The sequence below is a fragment of the Fonsecaea monophora genome (genome assembly GCF_001642475.1).
Source record: "Fonsecaea monophora strain CBS 269.37 chromosome Unknown Scaff114, whole genome shotgun sequence".
NCBI classification, from domain to species: domain Eukaryota; kingdom Fungi; phylum Ascomycota; class Eurotiomycetes; order Chaetothyriales; family Herpotrichiellaceae; genus Fonsecaea; species Fonsecaea monophora.
Window position 1 is genome coordinate 54,844 of NW_019174045.1, and position 16,422 is coordinate 71,265.

The following is a 16,422-nucleotide window of genomic DNA, read 5'->3' on the forward strand; positions in this document are numbered from 1 at the left end:
TAGTGAGCGGCCAAAGGGATCTTCTACGATGTATACACCACTAGAAAGTACGAGCGGTATTTGTTTGAGCGTATCGTTATTTCACCACCAATGACAGGAGAAGGCACCGAGAAAGAAAGATTCTTCAGATAATTTTGAAAAAAGACATACGAAATCACCAGCTTCCGAGAATGTCCAGCAGGGGCACGACAAAAGGTAAACCACCACCCATCTACCTCCCTCTTGGGCACCTTGGGTACTTGGCTACCTAGCTACCTATGTATGTAAATGTAAATCCAAATCCAATCAAAACAAGAGGGGTTCGGTCAAAAAGAGAGAGAGAGAGAGAGAAAGTTCACATCCCTTTCGAGTCCTGACCCTCATTCGTGTTTTCATGGGATTATCCTAACTACCTAGCCTAGCATAGAAAAGACGGTCTGACACTCTGGCACTCCGACTCTGGGAGATAAATAGATGTCCAGACAATGACCTGAGAAGGACAAAAGCCGTCTTGACTGTCATTATTTCCCCAAATGGTGAATGGTCGACGGGGCGGAAAAAGTACCCATCCCGGCATCTCGGGTTGGAAATCACTCATCGTACAAGAGATGCAGCGTGGTCGGGATGGGCGACTCCTTGGCATTGCCGTCGAGATAGATCTTGGCCTTGACGCCCGCGATGTCGTGCTCTATGACGCTGAAGCGGCCCAGTCGACCGGCGGCGCGGCGCAGGTTCTTCAGCCGGAACACCTCCTTGAGCGTGGCGACCAGGGCGGGGCCGACCAATCTGGCGCCGAAGCAGTAGTGCATGCCGTGCCCGAGAAGCGTGTAGGATGACATTGGGCGGTGCGGATCGATCTTCTCCGGGTTCGGGAAAGCCACTGGGTCCATGGCCGCCGAGGACGTGGCGATGAGCACGTATTGACCGGCCTTGATGTCAACGGGGCCGCGGGCGCCGTCGTCAAATGTCACATCCCGCGAGGCCACGCGGGGCAGACCGGGCACGACGCCGGCGTGGCGCATGCCCTCGAACACGAACCCCAGCAGTTCCTTGTCCGAGGCTTCGTCGTCCTTTTGCGCGAGCTCCACGATGCGGCTTTTGTATTGCGCGTATTCGTCGCGGAGGTAGAGATCGATCAGCAGGGATGCTTGTTGCGTGATGTTGCCCGCGACAGGGGCACCCATGCCGATGCAGTCACCCACGATGTCGCCAATGTCCAATCCTGTCTTGTTCATGGCGTGGTAGAACCGGTCCGCATCCGGCCCAACTTCATACGCGGAGCCCTTGGCGAGCCAATCCACAATGTACTCCGTGACACCCCGCTGGGTCCGGAGATGAGCTGTAAAGATTTGTCGGAGGATCGGCGCAACCGTCTCGGCCGTCTCCCTCAGCTTCCACTCATTCACCGGCAAGATATTGAAGCTCTGGTACATGAAGAGGACGAGATAGATATCAAACAGCTCCGGAATGGTGACCAGGCCACGTGGATGGGCGGCGTCCTTGATCGGAATCGCAAAACGGCGGGCGAGCCACATGATCGGCGTGACGTTGCAGACGTCTCGGACAATGTCAATCGACCGTCGACGATCCGGATACTTGAGCGTGCTCTTGTGGATCAGGCTTCTGACCGTCTCTCGAAAGTATTTTGTAAGATTCGCCTCAAAATTCTCTTCGAAAAAGGCCTTGTGGAGGATGACAGAACGTGGGTCGTGGCGTTTCTGGTCGTCCCAGCCGATCATGAATTCGTGGCCGTCGGTGCAGTTGCGGATCGCCGCTTGATACATGACGTGGAATGTTTCTCGATCTTCAAAGGCCTTCTTGACACCCTCTTGAGTATGAATACCCACTAGCTTCATCGCATTGGGTCGAGGTCTCGCAAGATCATACTTGGCCAGCACCTTGTTGCCTTCGAGGATGCCCTTGACCGCCTCGGGCGTGTAGAACGGCAGCAAAGCATAGGTTGATGTGCCGGTAAACTCCCCAGGGAGGCCGTTGAAGATGAGCTTGGACAGTATGCCTCCGTACGCGCCTCCGGGGAGATCGGCAAGTTTGGACACGCCCCAATTGGTGAGGGTGTTGCTATTGAAGTCGTAGGTGAGGAAACGGTCGCCTCGCACAAGGGCCACGGCATCATCCAGGATGCCACGTCCGGTTGTTTGACCTGGACAGACACCACTTCCAGGCATTGGTGGCTTGGTACACTCGGCCTGTAGACCCGGATATAGTTCGAGATTGTCGATGTGGCCGTACAGGAGCTCGGCGGCTCGAGAAATTTCGGGGTCATCGTTCCACTCCGAGAAACTCTTGTACGCCGTCAAGTTGAGGTATTTCCGGAATCTGGCAATACCTGTCAGCATATCTGCAGTGGTCACATCACATAATCTGGATGTTGATATGATGGGACTCACTCATTCAATGTGCAGGTGTTGAATATCTCTCTGGCCTGAAGCTGGCCCATGAGATCTACCACCTTCAGGCTTGCCGGTGTACCATTAGCTCCAAATGCGTGAGCTGGCTCCTCGATGCAGTCTTTGATGAGGCGGCCAAGATCGGCGTCGTCGAACCTTCCATCAGGGCCACGCTTTAAACCTCCAAAGGTCCATTCGCTGGCAGGCTTCGACATCAAGTCCGTTGTGATCTTCTCTGTCATCTGCCAGAAGAGCCGCGGCGTCATTTCGTCCACAGACTTTATCTGGGAAAGATTCCGACTAATCACATCATCCATCCATTTTGCGTCGGCGGCGCTGAGTGCGGCGTGCCAGTGGTAGAGAACTGCAAACTCCACTGAGACGACATTACCCGAGCCTCTCTCTACTCGTCCCTGCGCAGACTTGATCTCCTCACCTAAGTTGAGAGACCATTCAGAATTAGCCCGTGGCGTATTCAAAATGGCGGCAACGTAGTCTCTCAGCACTACGGAGGCGAAGAAGCCGACGTTAATGTTTCTGCTTAGCTGGAAGATATCTTCGTCTTGCCTGTGAGGCGTCAGTCAGATATACCAGCCACCAACATTGCCATCACAGCAGAGCGAATGTCTTACGCTTTCTGTTTTTCTTCTGTCAGACTATCCCATTGACCATAATTTCCTTGCTCATTGATGGACAAGAGCGTTTCGGCGATGTGATTGTGGTTTCTGGAAAACATCATCAGAACAGCAATGACGCCCGGTGGCATCAGCATGATCCTCTCCGAAGCGATCGAATCTGGGTAGATGAGTCCATTCTTGTACGTCCGCACTCGCTTCTGCTCCTTGCTCGTGTTTCCGTAGAGCGTGCTCAGGTCGACATAGCTGGACGTCTCGTTGACCCATTTATTGTCCCTTGAAGTTTGGAAGCACTCATGAATGACGACTGTGGCGAAGGAGAAGAACAATCTGTTCAGGCCGGATGGGTGCTTGCGGAACTCTCCTTCTTTACGCCTAAGCAGATATTCAAAGACCAGTTCCACGTCCGGCAAGTTGGGGCCCTTTGGTTTCACGGGCGGCACGCTTCGGCTGTAAGGGGACCCTGCCTTTCCCAATTCAGGGTCCCAGAGATTATTGTTACCTCCGTCGTGCCTCCTGTATCTTGTCGTAGGACCAGCTGTGGTTCCTGGTGGGTGAGGCAAGTCATCCCACAGCATTTTGATGAACCGACCAGCAGCATTTGCACCTAGTCCGCTGTTGGCAGGGAGAGACTGAAGCATGTGCACGCCATGTTCGAGTAACAGCTCTTTGTCATTAAGCGGTTCTCCTGATACCAATGTGTTGAAGGCCTGAACCAAAGTCGCCGCGTTGTCTCGTCCAAGGTGAGTCAAATCATGGAGTAGCGAAGTCTGCTTCACCGAGGGCGTTGCTGCAGCCTCGGCATCGGACCGGCCATCTGGGGCAGTCGGAGCATTTTGAAAAATGGTTGCTTGTAATTTGTGCAATTGTTCCATATCGGACAGAGTTCTCGTAGGGACGCCTCAGCTTTCAACCTTCTGACGAGAAATAAGACGGCCTGGACGACCTGAGTTGCAAAGGTGGGAGAGCGGGGAGGTGCTGCATAAATACGCCCGGGCAGAGGGGAACAGCCATGGCGGAATGTTCTGCATGTGCAGCTGGAGGAGGACATGCACAATAGCAGATGAGTGGAAGAACATATTTCTCAGACGTGTCTAGACTGACCGAATCCGGTGATGGTTGAGGTTGTCCACGACAATCTGGGCGTACTCATGAGGAATAGCATCCAGTGACGGGACAGCTGCATGCCGGTTTCCTGCTGGTGTGATGGTTTGATGTCAATATTGCCCTATGAGAAGCTGGACAAACATCGCTAGCCCAGAACACTTTTCAGCTCGGTGGACCAGCAGGGTCCTTTGAGTGGCAGCTGCCGGTCACACAGGCAGCCACCCAAACAGTTATTCAGAGGCAGATCGCACGATCAAGACGCAACGGAGCGTTTGGAGCTCAACCAGCGGTCAGTATTGACTGAGTGATCGACTGTGAAGGTTCAGTTTTCGTTTGCGCCGCACTCTGTCAAACAACCGAAGCGAAAGCGGATATTGATTGATTGAGTCCTCGCAGAAATTTCATGTGTATTCCCTCTAGCTCTTCCCGTCTCCGGCCACAGGATTCAAGTACCGTAATCCTTGTCCCCACAAAGCCTGATTCGTCTCTGAGGAAGGCGAGCATTGGATCCATGATCTTGTTCGCGTTAAGCAGCTTCGGCTGTCGACTCGGTTCGCTCCGAAGGTCTTGGCTTCGCACCAGTTTGTGAGGGGAGTGGGTGATCCCTGGGGGATTGGGCATCGGTGAGACGACAGATGGGTAGCAAACATCGCTTGAGCTGCAAATGTGCAAAGGGATGTCGGACAGAGACAAATTTGTGCGGATGGGGTTTGCATGTCACAATCTCGAACAGGACATTGATGTTTGAACATGAAGGCCACAGGCTCTCACCAAGCCACTGATGAAACGCAGAGCGACGTGGGATAGAGAAGGTCCTGTCAAGTCAGTGAGCTGTGTTGGCATGCGACGTGTTCAATCCACTTCCGAGCACCCCGCAGCCACTGCCCCCCGCGCCCCCATTTTATCTCAGCCCGTCACGCCCGTCTACAATATACAAACAGATAGGGTTTGAAGATTTGAATGTCTCAGCCAGTGGGTTTTCAGAGGCCTATGCTAGATACACGATTGATTTAAATAGATTCATATCGAACAAACCCGATGCAGTGGCCTTTTAAGTCTGCCAATGGAACAGGTCCCTTGGTCCCCGCTATCGCTTATGCACCAACCAAAACACCAGGACCAGCTAAATTGATCGAGACAGCATTGTCGTAAAGGATGCTATTCTGGCATCGGAGCAAACCGCGACATCTGCCGCAGCTTCCGCCCGTATCTGTAGAAGAGGAATGGAGCCGGGATCGCTAGCACGCACAGAAAGCCGAGGACGCTCGTCGCCCATGGCGTACCCAAGGATTTATACATGCGTGGTGCCGCCAAAGGGAAGCCAGCGGCCACCAAGCTCCTCACAATCGTGCTTGCCGCCATCGCACTGGCGGCGGACTGGAGGTAGATGTCGACGAGATATGCCACGGCGTTGGTGAAAATGAGCATGATGCCACTCCCAATGAAAAACCCTGCGATGATTTGTGGCACGGGGGAGATGTGGCGTGACGAAGTCCAGGCGAAGAAGAAAAGGCCGACTGGGAGAATCAAGCTACCGAGCATGACCAAGGGTAAGCGGTCCTCAGGCAGAACCGAGCCACGAGCCAGGAGCCTGGGACGATAGTATCGTTTCGAATACACCGCCACTCCAAGCGAGCATACCACCACGCTCGTCAGAATGCTCAAAAACGGGAGGGACCCGGTACGAGAATCCCAACCTCGACCCTGGACGAAGCTGTACGGAAAAGCGAAGAAGGTCAGATAGAGAATCCCATAGACGATGGCAATGTACAACGCCATGACCATGAGCATCGGCTCGACGCAGAACATGATTGCCGGCTTGAACATGTACTTTTGGACGAACTCGGAAAAGGCTGGAGCTGGCTTGCTGATCTGTCTGCTCAGTGCTGACGAGTCCTGCGCCAGTTTGAGTTTCTTGTTTGCTCTTTGTTGGAGAGTTGGCCCGTATGTCTCAGGGACGAAGAGGAATGCAGGGACTCCCACGACGACGCCGAGAATGAGAGAAACCCAGCCTGTCCAGTGCCAACCAAGACTGCTTTCGGTGAGAAGGGCGCCAAATATGGGCCCCAGAGTAGGGCCTACGTAGACAGCCACCGAGTAGACTGCGGTTGCGACACCACGCTCCGCGGGTTCCCAAAAGTCCGCGTAGGTTGCACCAACCAGGACCTGAGGCGAGGCTCCGAAGCAGCCGGCTAACAAGCGACATACTAGCAGTGCGGGGAGGTTGTTGACCACTCCGACCGGTATTTGAAGGAGTGTCCACACGAAGAAGGCTGAGAAGAGTGGCAATCGACGTCCTTTGAATTCTGACAAGGGTCCTTGAACCACCACAGCCCTCAGGTCAGCACAACTCGAAAGAGACATCGATGGCAGGATCCTCAATGGACATGGAGACGAGAACATACCCCAAACAATAGGACCCACGGCAAATCCCAAGACATAAAGTGACACCCCCAATAGCGACACTGTTTCACTGACGTGGAACTCCTTGGATGTGACGGCGATGGCTGAAGACCATACCGAGCTGGCAAACGTGACGGCCGTGGTCATCAACGCCAAAAGAGTGGTTATGACCCATTTGCGCCATACTGGGAGATCGAACGGACTGTCAAACGATGCGAGGGCTTCCGGGTCGCCGTCGTCTTTGGCAACGTCTTTCTCATGCGGATCGTGTTCGACGCGTAGAGTAAATGTCCCAGTGTCTTCGAGGTCGACTGACATGCTTTGCTTCCAGACAATACATATTGACACACCACAGACACAACACTTTCTTTTTCAAGGTGTAAAGAGCAGATTTGAAGTCGTAGTTGTCCGCCAGATGGTGCTGGTGCTATCCTGTTTTTGGAGGTTGGTGCCGTCTTAGCCGGCAAAGGGCGCAACGAGCATTCTCCACGCCGAGGCAGATCACCAATTGCTCCTCACTGAGGTCCAGATTGACTTCGACGCCACCAAGAGGGGGGGATTGTGCGATGGGTAAAAGACGGTCTGTCTGTGCCGAGTCTAATAGCCGGTGTCGCATTGCCAGGGTGCCAGGATATGCCCCGGTTACATGTACAGGAAGTTTCGGTGTCCGGCCGATATCACCGCTTCGCTCCAGATGGTATGCGGGACTTGTAGAGAGGATGACGAAATCGGCGCCAAACTTGGACGTATACGAGATATTAGTTATTATACCGATTACCAGTATAGGAATCCGTGGGTGGAACTGTGCCACGCCTTGGCTGATCCTTGCGGCGGGCCAATGAGGCTGATGAAGCTCATCAGCCTCATTCACTACTCACTCACTTCCTTGACTGGCTTCAATTGATCTCTGTACTCAACTCACTCTACCCCGCGAACGACAAGCCAGCTCGACCAGTTACGATGCCTCAACGTCATATCTCGAACAAGAACCCCTTAGAAATTTGACACTCTCTGCTGTGAGGGCACCACCGCAAACCGCTCCCATGCTGCTGTACCTTGTCACCCAAGATCCCGAGTGCGGACAAGACTCCGTCCAAATTGAAGGGCATTATTGGAAATTGGCTGCTCATGACTTGGACGCTCCTGATGCTGAAGACATACGATTCACCTGCGTCTCCTACACATGGGGCGCGGAAAGAGAGCGCAGTCCATTTCACCGCGACTACCAGATTTCCGACCGCACAATCCCAGCATTGAGTGCCGTTATCCAGCACCGCCCATCTTGCACTCGATTTTGGATCGATGCATTCTGTGTGCCTGTCGATGCGCCGGAGAGGATTCACACCTTGGAGAGCATGGGATTTATCTACTCCCGGGCAGATGAAGTCATTGTCGTCCTTTCCACGGCCGCCCGCCCTGTCCTCGAGCAGATGAGCACTTCCGACCGCGTCGACCCGGTCTATCTCGACGTTTTGGAGAAGGAGAAATGGGTATCGAGGGCATGGACGTATCAGGAGGCGGCGAACAGCAAGGTTCTTTCCATCACTTGCGAGGAATCCTGCGGGGTCATCGTCCCAGGCAGTCATTTCCTGAACTGCCTTGGTCACACCCTCACTCACCTCGACGACTCGGCCTCTGTAGCCAGCGATAAGAGGGAGAGATACCCACGTCTCGACGCGTTTGAGGATCTCATTGCCGAGCACATGATTGCTGGGTACCTCGAACGTCCTGCTTTACAGGTTATGTCGAACATGGATCGTCGCACACAACACCGTGACGAGGACCATTTCTACGCCATGATCGGCGCCATCAGCACCACGCGTGCTAGCTCCTGCGCAACCTTGGCTCCTTCCGAGGCATTCATGTCCCTTTGCGAGAGGAAGGGTGACTACTCGTTCATCTACTCGGTCGCGAAGCGTGACTCGACGCCGTCTAAACGCTGGCGTCCAGTGCCAGGAGATCTCCCGTCTATTCTCCCCTGGCATTGTTACGGCGAAGGCCAACCGGCTCACGAGGAGTCCGATTCGTTGTATCTGGACCTGATGCTTCCGCTCGAGATCTCGCCAATCAACGAGGACGGAAAGAAGTTTGTGCAACAATGGCTTGCCTCGAGCAAACTCGGTTCTGCTGAGTCTCACGGACCCCTCCAAGAATCAGCCTACGCTGCCCTTCGAACCATGGGTTTCCAAGGCAGTCCGGAGTGCGTGACCACTACGCACGGCTTCTTTTTTCCCGCCGACACAATCCCCACGGAGGAGGAAACCACCATCTTGGTGGCAACTGGGGTCCGCTGGAGTTGCGGTGCCCCGGGCCTTGCTCGCTGCATCGGAGATGTGGAAAAGTATATCCCTGGGGTGTTTTTCGGCCGCATCGACGACGCAGCTGCTATCTCAGTCAAGGTATCCTGATTGATGGATCGTGAAGATTGTCAATGATTTCGTCGTGTAAAGGCGCCAAAAGGTGCTGCCCAGTCCAGGTAGGCTCTTTTTGAAGTGCTTTACCGTGTTAGCTCCATTGTCGCGTGGAAGCTGCATCGTGGCGTGTTGGCCTACCTGGTCTTGTGCCCGCCATACAATTTCGACAGGCGTCCCGGGAAGGTCAGCAGAAGGCAAAGCCCATCCACAACAGGTCGACTGAATAGATTCCGTGGCTCCACCACACACCCATGCTGACGACACATGTGCATCTACAAGGCGCACATGCAAGACCCAGACAAACCCCGCCTTTCGGAGCCGTGGCTCCGACTCGGATCCTTTCTCCTTCGCTCTCTCTCACACATGACAACCTTGATTAGAGTCCGCGCATCTGAATGTATAGGTAATCAACGACGTTAGCGCTGGCTCGTACGTCAATGCCACACGCGGCGTCTGGGACGGTTTGCAGTTTGTAGTTGTCGCCATTGATTCCCTCATCTCTCCCAGATTGATTGGACCATCGACCGTGTACGTATTTATGGTCTGGGTATGATAGGGTATAGGGTATAGACAATTTCATTATCCTGTAGACCTCTCGGTCCTGCGGAGTGACTTTCCATCTTGCCATTTACATGGCGATAATTTCTTCCTCCTGTCTCTCCTCTCTGGCTTTGTCTTGTCTTTCTGTTTCGGGGAGTAGTCTCGAACTAGAAACTATACGAGCTGCATTCTTTAGTGGTGTTCAGGCCCTGCTCATATGAAGATGGTCTCCACGAGCGACATCCTCCTCAACAACACCTCGCTGCTCAGTCCCGGCAGCGGCCCCGTCTGCGCCCTGGTCGGGTGCACCGAGGGAATCGGGCTGGCGACGCTGCACGCGGTGCTGCGCCACACGTCGACGCCGACCATCTACCTCGTCGGAGAAACTGCGCGCCTCGATGCCCTCAAGACTTCGGCACAGAGCCTCAACGCGTCTGCGAACATTGTCCCGATCGTTGCCACCCCCGACGAGGGCTCGAATCTGGTGTCGTGTGTGCAGGATGCTGCGCGGGAGATGGTCGCTTTGAATCCGCCAAGGCTGGATCTGTTGATCATGTCTTCGACGTCGCCGTCACCGTCAGCGGACATCTCTCTCACGGAAGAAGGCATCGACCGCACCATTTGCGCCGAGTACTGCGCGCGGATGCGCATCCTGGTCACACTGCTCCCGCTCCTGCGCCTAGCGGCGTCTCCTCGCGTCGTCAGCGTCCTCGCCGGCGGACGAGAAGGGTGGGTCGACGTGGACGATCTCGGTACACCACGGACAACAGAACCCTCCCCCACAGCCGCCGCGGCGACCATGACAACGCTCTTCTTCGAACATCTCGCCGCACAGGCCGAGAACGACAAGATCGTCTTCCTGCACGTCAACCCGGGCGTTGTCTTCGGGGGTATTGACACGAGCGTCGACGAGGCTGAGGCCGAGGCTGGCGAAAGAGTCCTCTTCGCCGCAACGAACGGACGGTTCCGCCGTGTCCGGGACCCCGAGCGCGCAAAGGGCACGCTGATCCAGCAGGGCAGTGACGGAGTGTTGGGCTCCGGCGTGTACCTCGTCAACGGAGACTCGAGCGTCGTCGAGGACGGCGGGAGCGAGGAGTTGAAGAGGTTGAGAAGTGACACAGGTGCTGGTGTCGTGCACAAGATCTGGGAGTATACGATGGGGTGAGTTTATGGGGATTGAAGAAGTCCATTCTGTAAAAGAATCGTGTGATGTGTGTGAATGACAAGGGGTTCTCTCATATACTACCTAGGTACCTACCTAGTAAGTATTGGTTCGGATACCTATATAGGCAGGTAGCTGGACAAGTCACGTCGCAGATACAGACACAGACACAGTGGGCGCTGGTTATCTAGCTTCGCTGCACATACACAGCTCGATAGGCCACACAGAGTACATACATGTTAACTCCTCGGCAGAACAGCGCCCCGGTTACGTCCACAAGTGTGGTGTGGGCGCAGTACCAGGCACCAGGTACGCACAGTATAATCATATAGGATCGTGAGGCGTGTGCGTAGGTGAGCCGACAGGAAAAGACTGAGGAATCTCTCAAAGAGATCTTCGGGTGATGCTCCTATGCGAGATCGACTACTGCTCAGGGGTCAATATATTCATCCAACGCACATCGGTTTGTGCCCAATGTCCTTTTCACACACAAGTCCAGTACATAGTCACACAAGTTGATCCCAAAGATGCGTAAGATAATATCATGTCATTCGCCAACTCCAAAAGACAGACCGTACCAGCAAAGCACAGACCTCAATCCAGGGTCGCTTCCTGAACAAGATGGACCTCTCGCCAGCTGCGTTCGATCGTCCCGGTGTCCAGGTTCGCTCTCCAGACACTCAATTGCCACCGGGGAGATCCATCCCGCGATGTTTCTGGCAAATGGAACCGGATAGGGAAGACGAAGAACATGCTATAGGCGCGTCGGCGGGTCTTCTGGTTAAACGCCTCCATCACCGGGCCGTATCCATCCCTGGACTCCAGCACCTGCCACACGTGCAACATGACATTCGGGTCCGAGAGCTGGTCCGAGCCCGCCTGCTCGGGAATGGTGATCGTCCAGCCCTTGGGGTTCGGCGCGAACGTCGCCGTCTGTAGATTGGGGAATTTGTCCAGGTTGAGTTCCCACGTCGCCTCGAGTTCAAAGACATTCAGTCGCACGTGGCGCACGTGGCTCAGACTGTGCAGGGCGTTCATCCTGTTCACGAACGAGTGCAGCGCTTGCTGGCAATGGAGCTCCCACATGGCCATCTGGATAAAGACATGCTGAGCCTCACGTCGCACTTGGCCCGGCGGCGCAGACCTCAGCAGCCACTGGTGGTCTGCGCGATAAGGCCCCGTCGCGTCCGAGAAGCAGTAGCAGCCCGACTTGGCGGTCACGGCGACCCGGTTGCCCTTGAAAGCGTGTGCAAAGACTTCCCATCGGATTTCAGCAGGCAGCTTCACCAATTGTGAGATTACATCTGCAAGCCGCTCGTCGCGAGTTTCCAGGGGAAAGAAGTATGGCCGCGCATTGAGGGTGTGGAAATATGTGGTCTCGGCTACTGCTGACTCGGACATGGCGCTGAAATGCTGACTACAAGAAGTGGCATAGGCATTCAGCTGTTACATCGTGGTCGCATCGGAGATCCTTGAGCTGTGAAGATGCTGGCTCCGGCATATCATGCTATGCTGGTGTTGGAACGAGGTACAGGAGAAGCGTGACCGATAAGGACCAGACGAGGCAGAAATGGTGCACCGTAGAAGTTGCTCCGGTGACACAAATGACCACAGCTCAGCAAACAATCACGTGCCATAAACCAAAAAGAGTACCAAGTACATATTATACATACACATATATACTTCATGATAGACTGTATTTGAATATTGATACAGGAGACATACGTAATTCTGCATAGATAACCCGAAAGCCTTTCTCTATTTCCCATCCATGGAGATCTATCCAATCCGTCGAGCCAGAGCCTGGGCGTTGAAAGATAACTCGAGAGTCGCGCCCACAGCAGAGGATGATTGTGCTTCCCACGTTGATAGTACAGTTGAACAAATTGCGCAGATGCCAAGCTATAATATGGCGAATCCGAAAGTGTTGCATAAACTTGCGGACAGTCCAAGTCGTGTTCCACCATAGCTTCATTCAAATCATGGCCCGTAGCATTCGGAGCAACGCCTATAGTAATCATAAGATTTGACGTTGGTAATTCGCAAAGAGGACCTGCCCCCTGTTGTGCACATTGGGCCTTCCTTCAGCAGCGTAGCTTCAACCACGAGATACACTATACACCTCTTCTGCCGGAATATAGATCTTGTCTTGACCGACTGTGTGAAAGAGCCTTCGTGTTGTGCGGGTGCCTCATGTGATGGAGCTTGTCGTGGAAAACATCCTCGTCATAGTCTATTGTCTTCGGCAGACTGTCGACACGAAGTGGACGTCCGCCAGTAGCAGCAGATGACAGATGACTTAACATAGCAATGTCCTGACTGGATGACTTCACAGCGGCCGAACGGTGCTTTGGTTTGACAGAACGAGACTCTCTCGGTACGGCTGGCACTGGAGGCAGCTCTCGATTCGGGGGCGGCTTGGAGGGTGGAGCGGGAGGCCGAGGAAAGTACTTTACACCCTCATCTGAGGAGGCGCTCGTGCTGTAGTTTAAGTAGGTGAATGCGCCCGTCTCGATCGACTCACCGAACGACAGTCTCGGGTCCACTTGACTGTCGTTATTGTGCCAGTTATTCCAGTGCTTCTGCCGGGGTGTGTCCAACTCATTGCTCCAAGGTACCCGATTGGCAGGGATAGCTACCTCTGCGCGTCGAGCATTTCGGTGTAGAGAATGATCGCGGGAGCGCGGACTATCTGCCACTACCGTGTCGGAGACGCCATCAAAATTGAAGGACAAGAGTGAACTGACGGAAGTCGTGCCGGGGGTCGGGGTTGTGCTTGGAGGGGTATGGCTGAGGGGCGAGTGAATTATTGGAACATCGAGAAGCATGGTTTGCTCTTGAGGCTGCCTTTCCTCTCTTGTTGTGGGTCGCGGATCTCGAGATCCTTGACGAAGGGTCCTCCCTGGACTGTAGTCATTAGATCGTCCTTCAATAGATTTTTCTGAAGATTTCTTTTCCCGGATTGGCGTATTCCTAGATCCTGCACTGCTCTCTGCTCTCTGTTGAGCGGCGCAATGGAGTCTATCGACACTGGCAAAGCGACGAATAAGGTCACCTAGTTTCTGCTCGAGCTGAGCGCTAGTCAGACGTGCGAGTGGATCTCGCTCGAGACACTGGAGAATGAGCTGCACGATAGGGCCGACGGCATGATATACCTGACCGTCGTTCTTTTTGGCTTTCTTTTCAGCTTCGTTTTGGAGGCCTTGGGCCCAGAGGAAGACCTGGCCAAGGTTGGCGTGGAAGCTCGCATCAGCCAGGCCTCCGCCACGGCCAGCCATACGATTTTTGGCAGACCGAGCCCGCGAGAACGAGCTATAGCTGCGTTTGCAGAGAAGATTCAAGATGTCCATTATCACAGCCGCAAGTGAAAACACGTCCGAGGCGTACATGTCGTGCTCGACCGACTGCCAGGTCTGAACGACAGCGCTTCGGCCTTCTGGGGCCGAGACGAAAATAGGGCTGTTAAGCGAAGGAGCCTTCCGGCCATTCGAACTAGTAGAAGACAGAATCGAGGGTGCCCTCCCTGGGACGATCGGATCATAGGTAGGCCGTGCTGTATCTTGGGTTACCACGGATCTGGTGTCCGTTGGAGACCCCAAGTCCCTACCGCGACCAGCAGACTGAGGCGGTGCATCAGGACCGATCGCTGCGCTCAAGCGAAGCCTTGCATAGCCTCCTTTTGAAGTGGGTTGAAATGTATAAGTTGCTCCCGACGAAGCTGACCTGCTTCTCACAGAATTCTTGCCGTCTGAATGGTTCTGTCTTGAAGAATTTCCACCCGCCTTCCGGCCAGATCGTCCTCCAGATGGAAGCGAGAGGGCAGCGGAGCCAGTGCTTTGAATTGTGACCGCGCGCTTCCATCGCTCGGGCGGACCGTATTGATATGCTTCGATGTCGTCATGGCGAGGTCTGTGACGAAGCAATCCGTCTCCGTCCAGCAACCCCAAGGAGATGGAGAAGGAGTTGTCAATTTGAATATTGGAGGGGCGGATACCTCCGTGGAATTCGCCGTTCTCGTGCAGCCATGCTAACGCACTGGCAATGCAGTGTGGCCAATTGATTAAAATACGTCGTCGCTCAGGCTTTGGGAGGGCACCAAAGCTTTTAGGCGTATCGGTGAGGAATGTCTTGAGGCTCCATTCGGCTGCTGGGGTGGAGATGACATTGAACACCCCTTGATAGAGATAGGAGCCATAGACAGACACGATGTGTTCGTGACACAGCCTTCTGCTCGCAGCGATTTCATTCAGAATGTCCTCCTCGCTGAGCGGTCCCTCGAGGACGATGCGGCGCCGTACAAAGACTCTCTGATTGTCTGACGGTAACCGCACTCGATCGGTGCCTTCATGACTAAATGAGAGAACCACCGATTTCAAGCTGACAGGGACGACTGGGACTGCCTCTTCATCGGCATAACGGATGTGCTCCCCCTCTCCAACAACTCGTGTAAGGAAGCGGAACTGGTTCTTGTAGAAACGTTTATCCAAGGACCTATCCGGCTCATAGGAGAGCCGAAGATCGGGAACGGCTTGCTCGATGATGGGTAGATCTTCGTCGTCATACGAATCGTCGATGATGCCAAAGATTTGATCGGGCACACCGGTGGCTACCAGTATGAGGAAGAAGCGTTTGGCCCTAGTCAAGATCCAGTCCAAGTAGGTATCATCGGTCAGATCGCCTCCGAAATACAGAGGCCGCTGAAGATATTCCTGTTCATCTGCGCGGAGGTGCGAATGGACATATGCGGAGGTGACGGTTTCGTCCACACGCTCATCTGTCCACAGCGACATGATTCAGACACTTTGTCCTCGTGAGCAGGATGACAGGAAGAAGGCCAACGCGAGGTTTTGAGTCGGTGACTAGTAAGGAAGCCATAGTCTTATCGGAGAGCATCCGGCTTCGAAAACAGGGGCTTGTCGGCAAACACGTGGAAAGTGGGCAGCAGTCATGGTTAGCAGAAACCCAGCAGGGCTGTCAGGAACAGAAAGTAGCCGCAGTGCTTACTCTACAGGAGATGAAACCGGGGAAGAGGCAGATATAGATCGAGGGACGGGGAATCCATATGTCTTATTTGGCTCAAATTGGGAACGTCAGATCGCTTGAACGGGGTGTGGAGTTCGAACGGTCTCGCATGGCCAGTGGCGGCGCCAGAGAGTAAAGAAGATAAAGGCATGAGCAAGGGTACAGGAGTAGGTAGGATGTCGAGTGGGGGGTTTTAACCTACTACTCCAGTAGGTACGGGAGGCAAAGGGAGAAATACCTACTAGTAGATACACAGTTAGCAGGTCGCTGATAACATGAGGGGGAGTAAGACGGGGAGGGGACAAACAGCAACACAGAGACACCACAGACAGACACACACACACCCTTATCTCGGCTTGAACAGGGGCAAAAGCAATGGGAAGCCCGTCTCTTTGATCAGTTGATCCTTGCCGGCTCTCGGAAAGGATGGCATCTCCCTCCAGTGTATGTGTAGAAAGTAGATTTTGAGTTTTTCTCACCTCCTTTTTTTCATTCTGAGACACCTCTCCTCGTACGCCGCTGACGGAGCGATGATGGAGGAGCGACAGAAGGTGGCCTGAAGTGAACGGTGTGCCAGACCGAATCGCAATGATTCCAAAGTCTATCTGGGGGTCGAGTGCTGATGACAGGTGGACAAGTGCTGTGACGAGGTCCAAGCTCTATCCAGGAGAGATCATGTCGTTTGCTCGGACTGGACGGATTGCGGCGGCGGCGGCTGCAGCGGTAGCGGGTGATATGATCAGGGGAGGGAT

General features: G+C 54.1%; 6 protein-coding genes across 6 annotated transcripts; 2 read left to right on the forward strand and 4 right to left on the reverse strand.

Annotated features, from left to right (window-relative positions):
- Positions 1-569: 569 nt before the first annotated feature.
- AYO21_10248 (hypothetical protein) lies at positions 570-3,897 on the reverse strand (the record flags this gene model as incomplete). The annotated part of the gene is made up of 4 exons (XM_022660170.1): positions 570-2,316; positions 2,388-2,763; positions 2,824-2,954; positions 3,020-3,897. The coding sequence occupies 4 exons, from the start codon at positions 3,895-3,897 to the stop codon at positions 570-572; spliced, it is 3,132 nt and encodes a 1,043-aa protein (XP_022507524.1).
- Positions 3,898-5,287: 1,390 nt separating this feature from the next.
- Positions 5,288-6,850, reverse strand: AYO21_10249 (hypothetical protein; the record flags this gene model as incomplete). The annotated part of the gene is made up of 1 exon (XM_022660171.1): positions 5,288-6,850. The coding sequence occupies one exon, from the start codon at positions 6,848-6,850 to the stop codon at positions 5,288-5,290; it is 1,563 nt and encodes a 520-aa protein (XP_022507525.1).
- Positions 6,851-7,575: 725 nt separating this feature from the next.
- AYO21_10250 (hypothetical protein) lies at positions 7,576-8,940 on the forward strand (the record flags this gene model as incomplete). The annotated part of the gene is made up of 1 exon (XM_022660172.1): positions 7,576-8,940. The coding sequence occupies one exon, from the start codon at positions 7,576-7,578 to the stop codon at positions 8,938-8,940; it is 1,365 nt and encodes a 454-aa protein (XP_022507526.1).
- Positions 8,941-9,709: 769 nt separating this feature from the next.
- Positions 9,710-10,651, forward strand: AYO21_10251 (hypothetical protein; the record flags this gene model as incomplete). Its single annotated transcript, XM_022660173.1, has 1 exon — positions 9,710-10,651. One exon carries the CDS (start codon positions 9,710-9,712, stop codon positions 10,649-10,651), a length of 942 nt encoding a protein of 313 aa, XP_022507527.1.
- Positions 10,652-11,242: 591 nt separating this feature from the next.
- AYO21_10252 (hypothetical protein) lies at positions 11,243-12,049 on the reverse strand (the record flags this gene model as incomplete). The annotated part of the gene is made up of 1 exon (XM_022660174.1): positions 11,243-12,049. The coding sequence occupies one exon, from the start codon at positions 12,047-12,049 to the stop codon at positions 11,243-11,245; it is 807 nt and encodes a 268-aa protein (XP_022507528.1).
- Positions 12,050-12,762: 713 nt separating this feature from the next.
- AYO21_10253 (hypothetical protein) lies at positions 12,763-15,438 on the reverse strand (the record flags this gene model as incomplete). Its single annotated transcript, XM_022660175.1, has 1 exon — positions 12,763-15,438. One exon carries the CDS (start codon positions 15,436-15,438, stop codon positions 12,763-12,765), a length of 2,676 nt encoding a protein of 891 aa, XP_022507529.1.
- Positions 15,439-16,422: the final 984 nt, after the last annotated feature.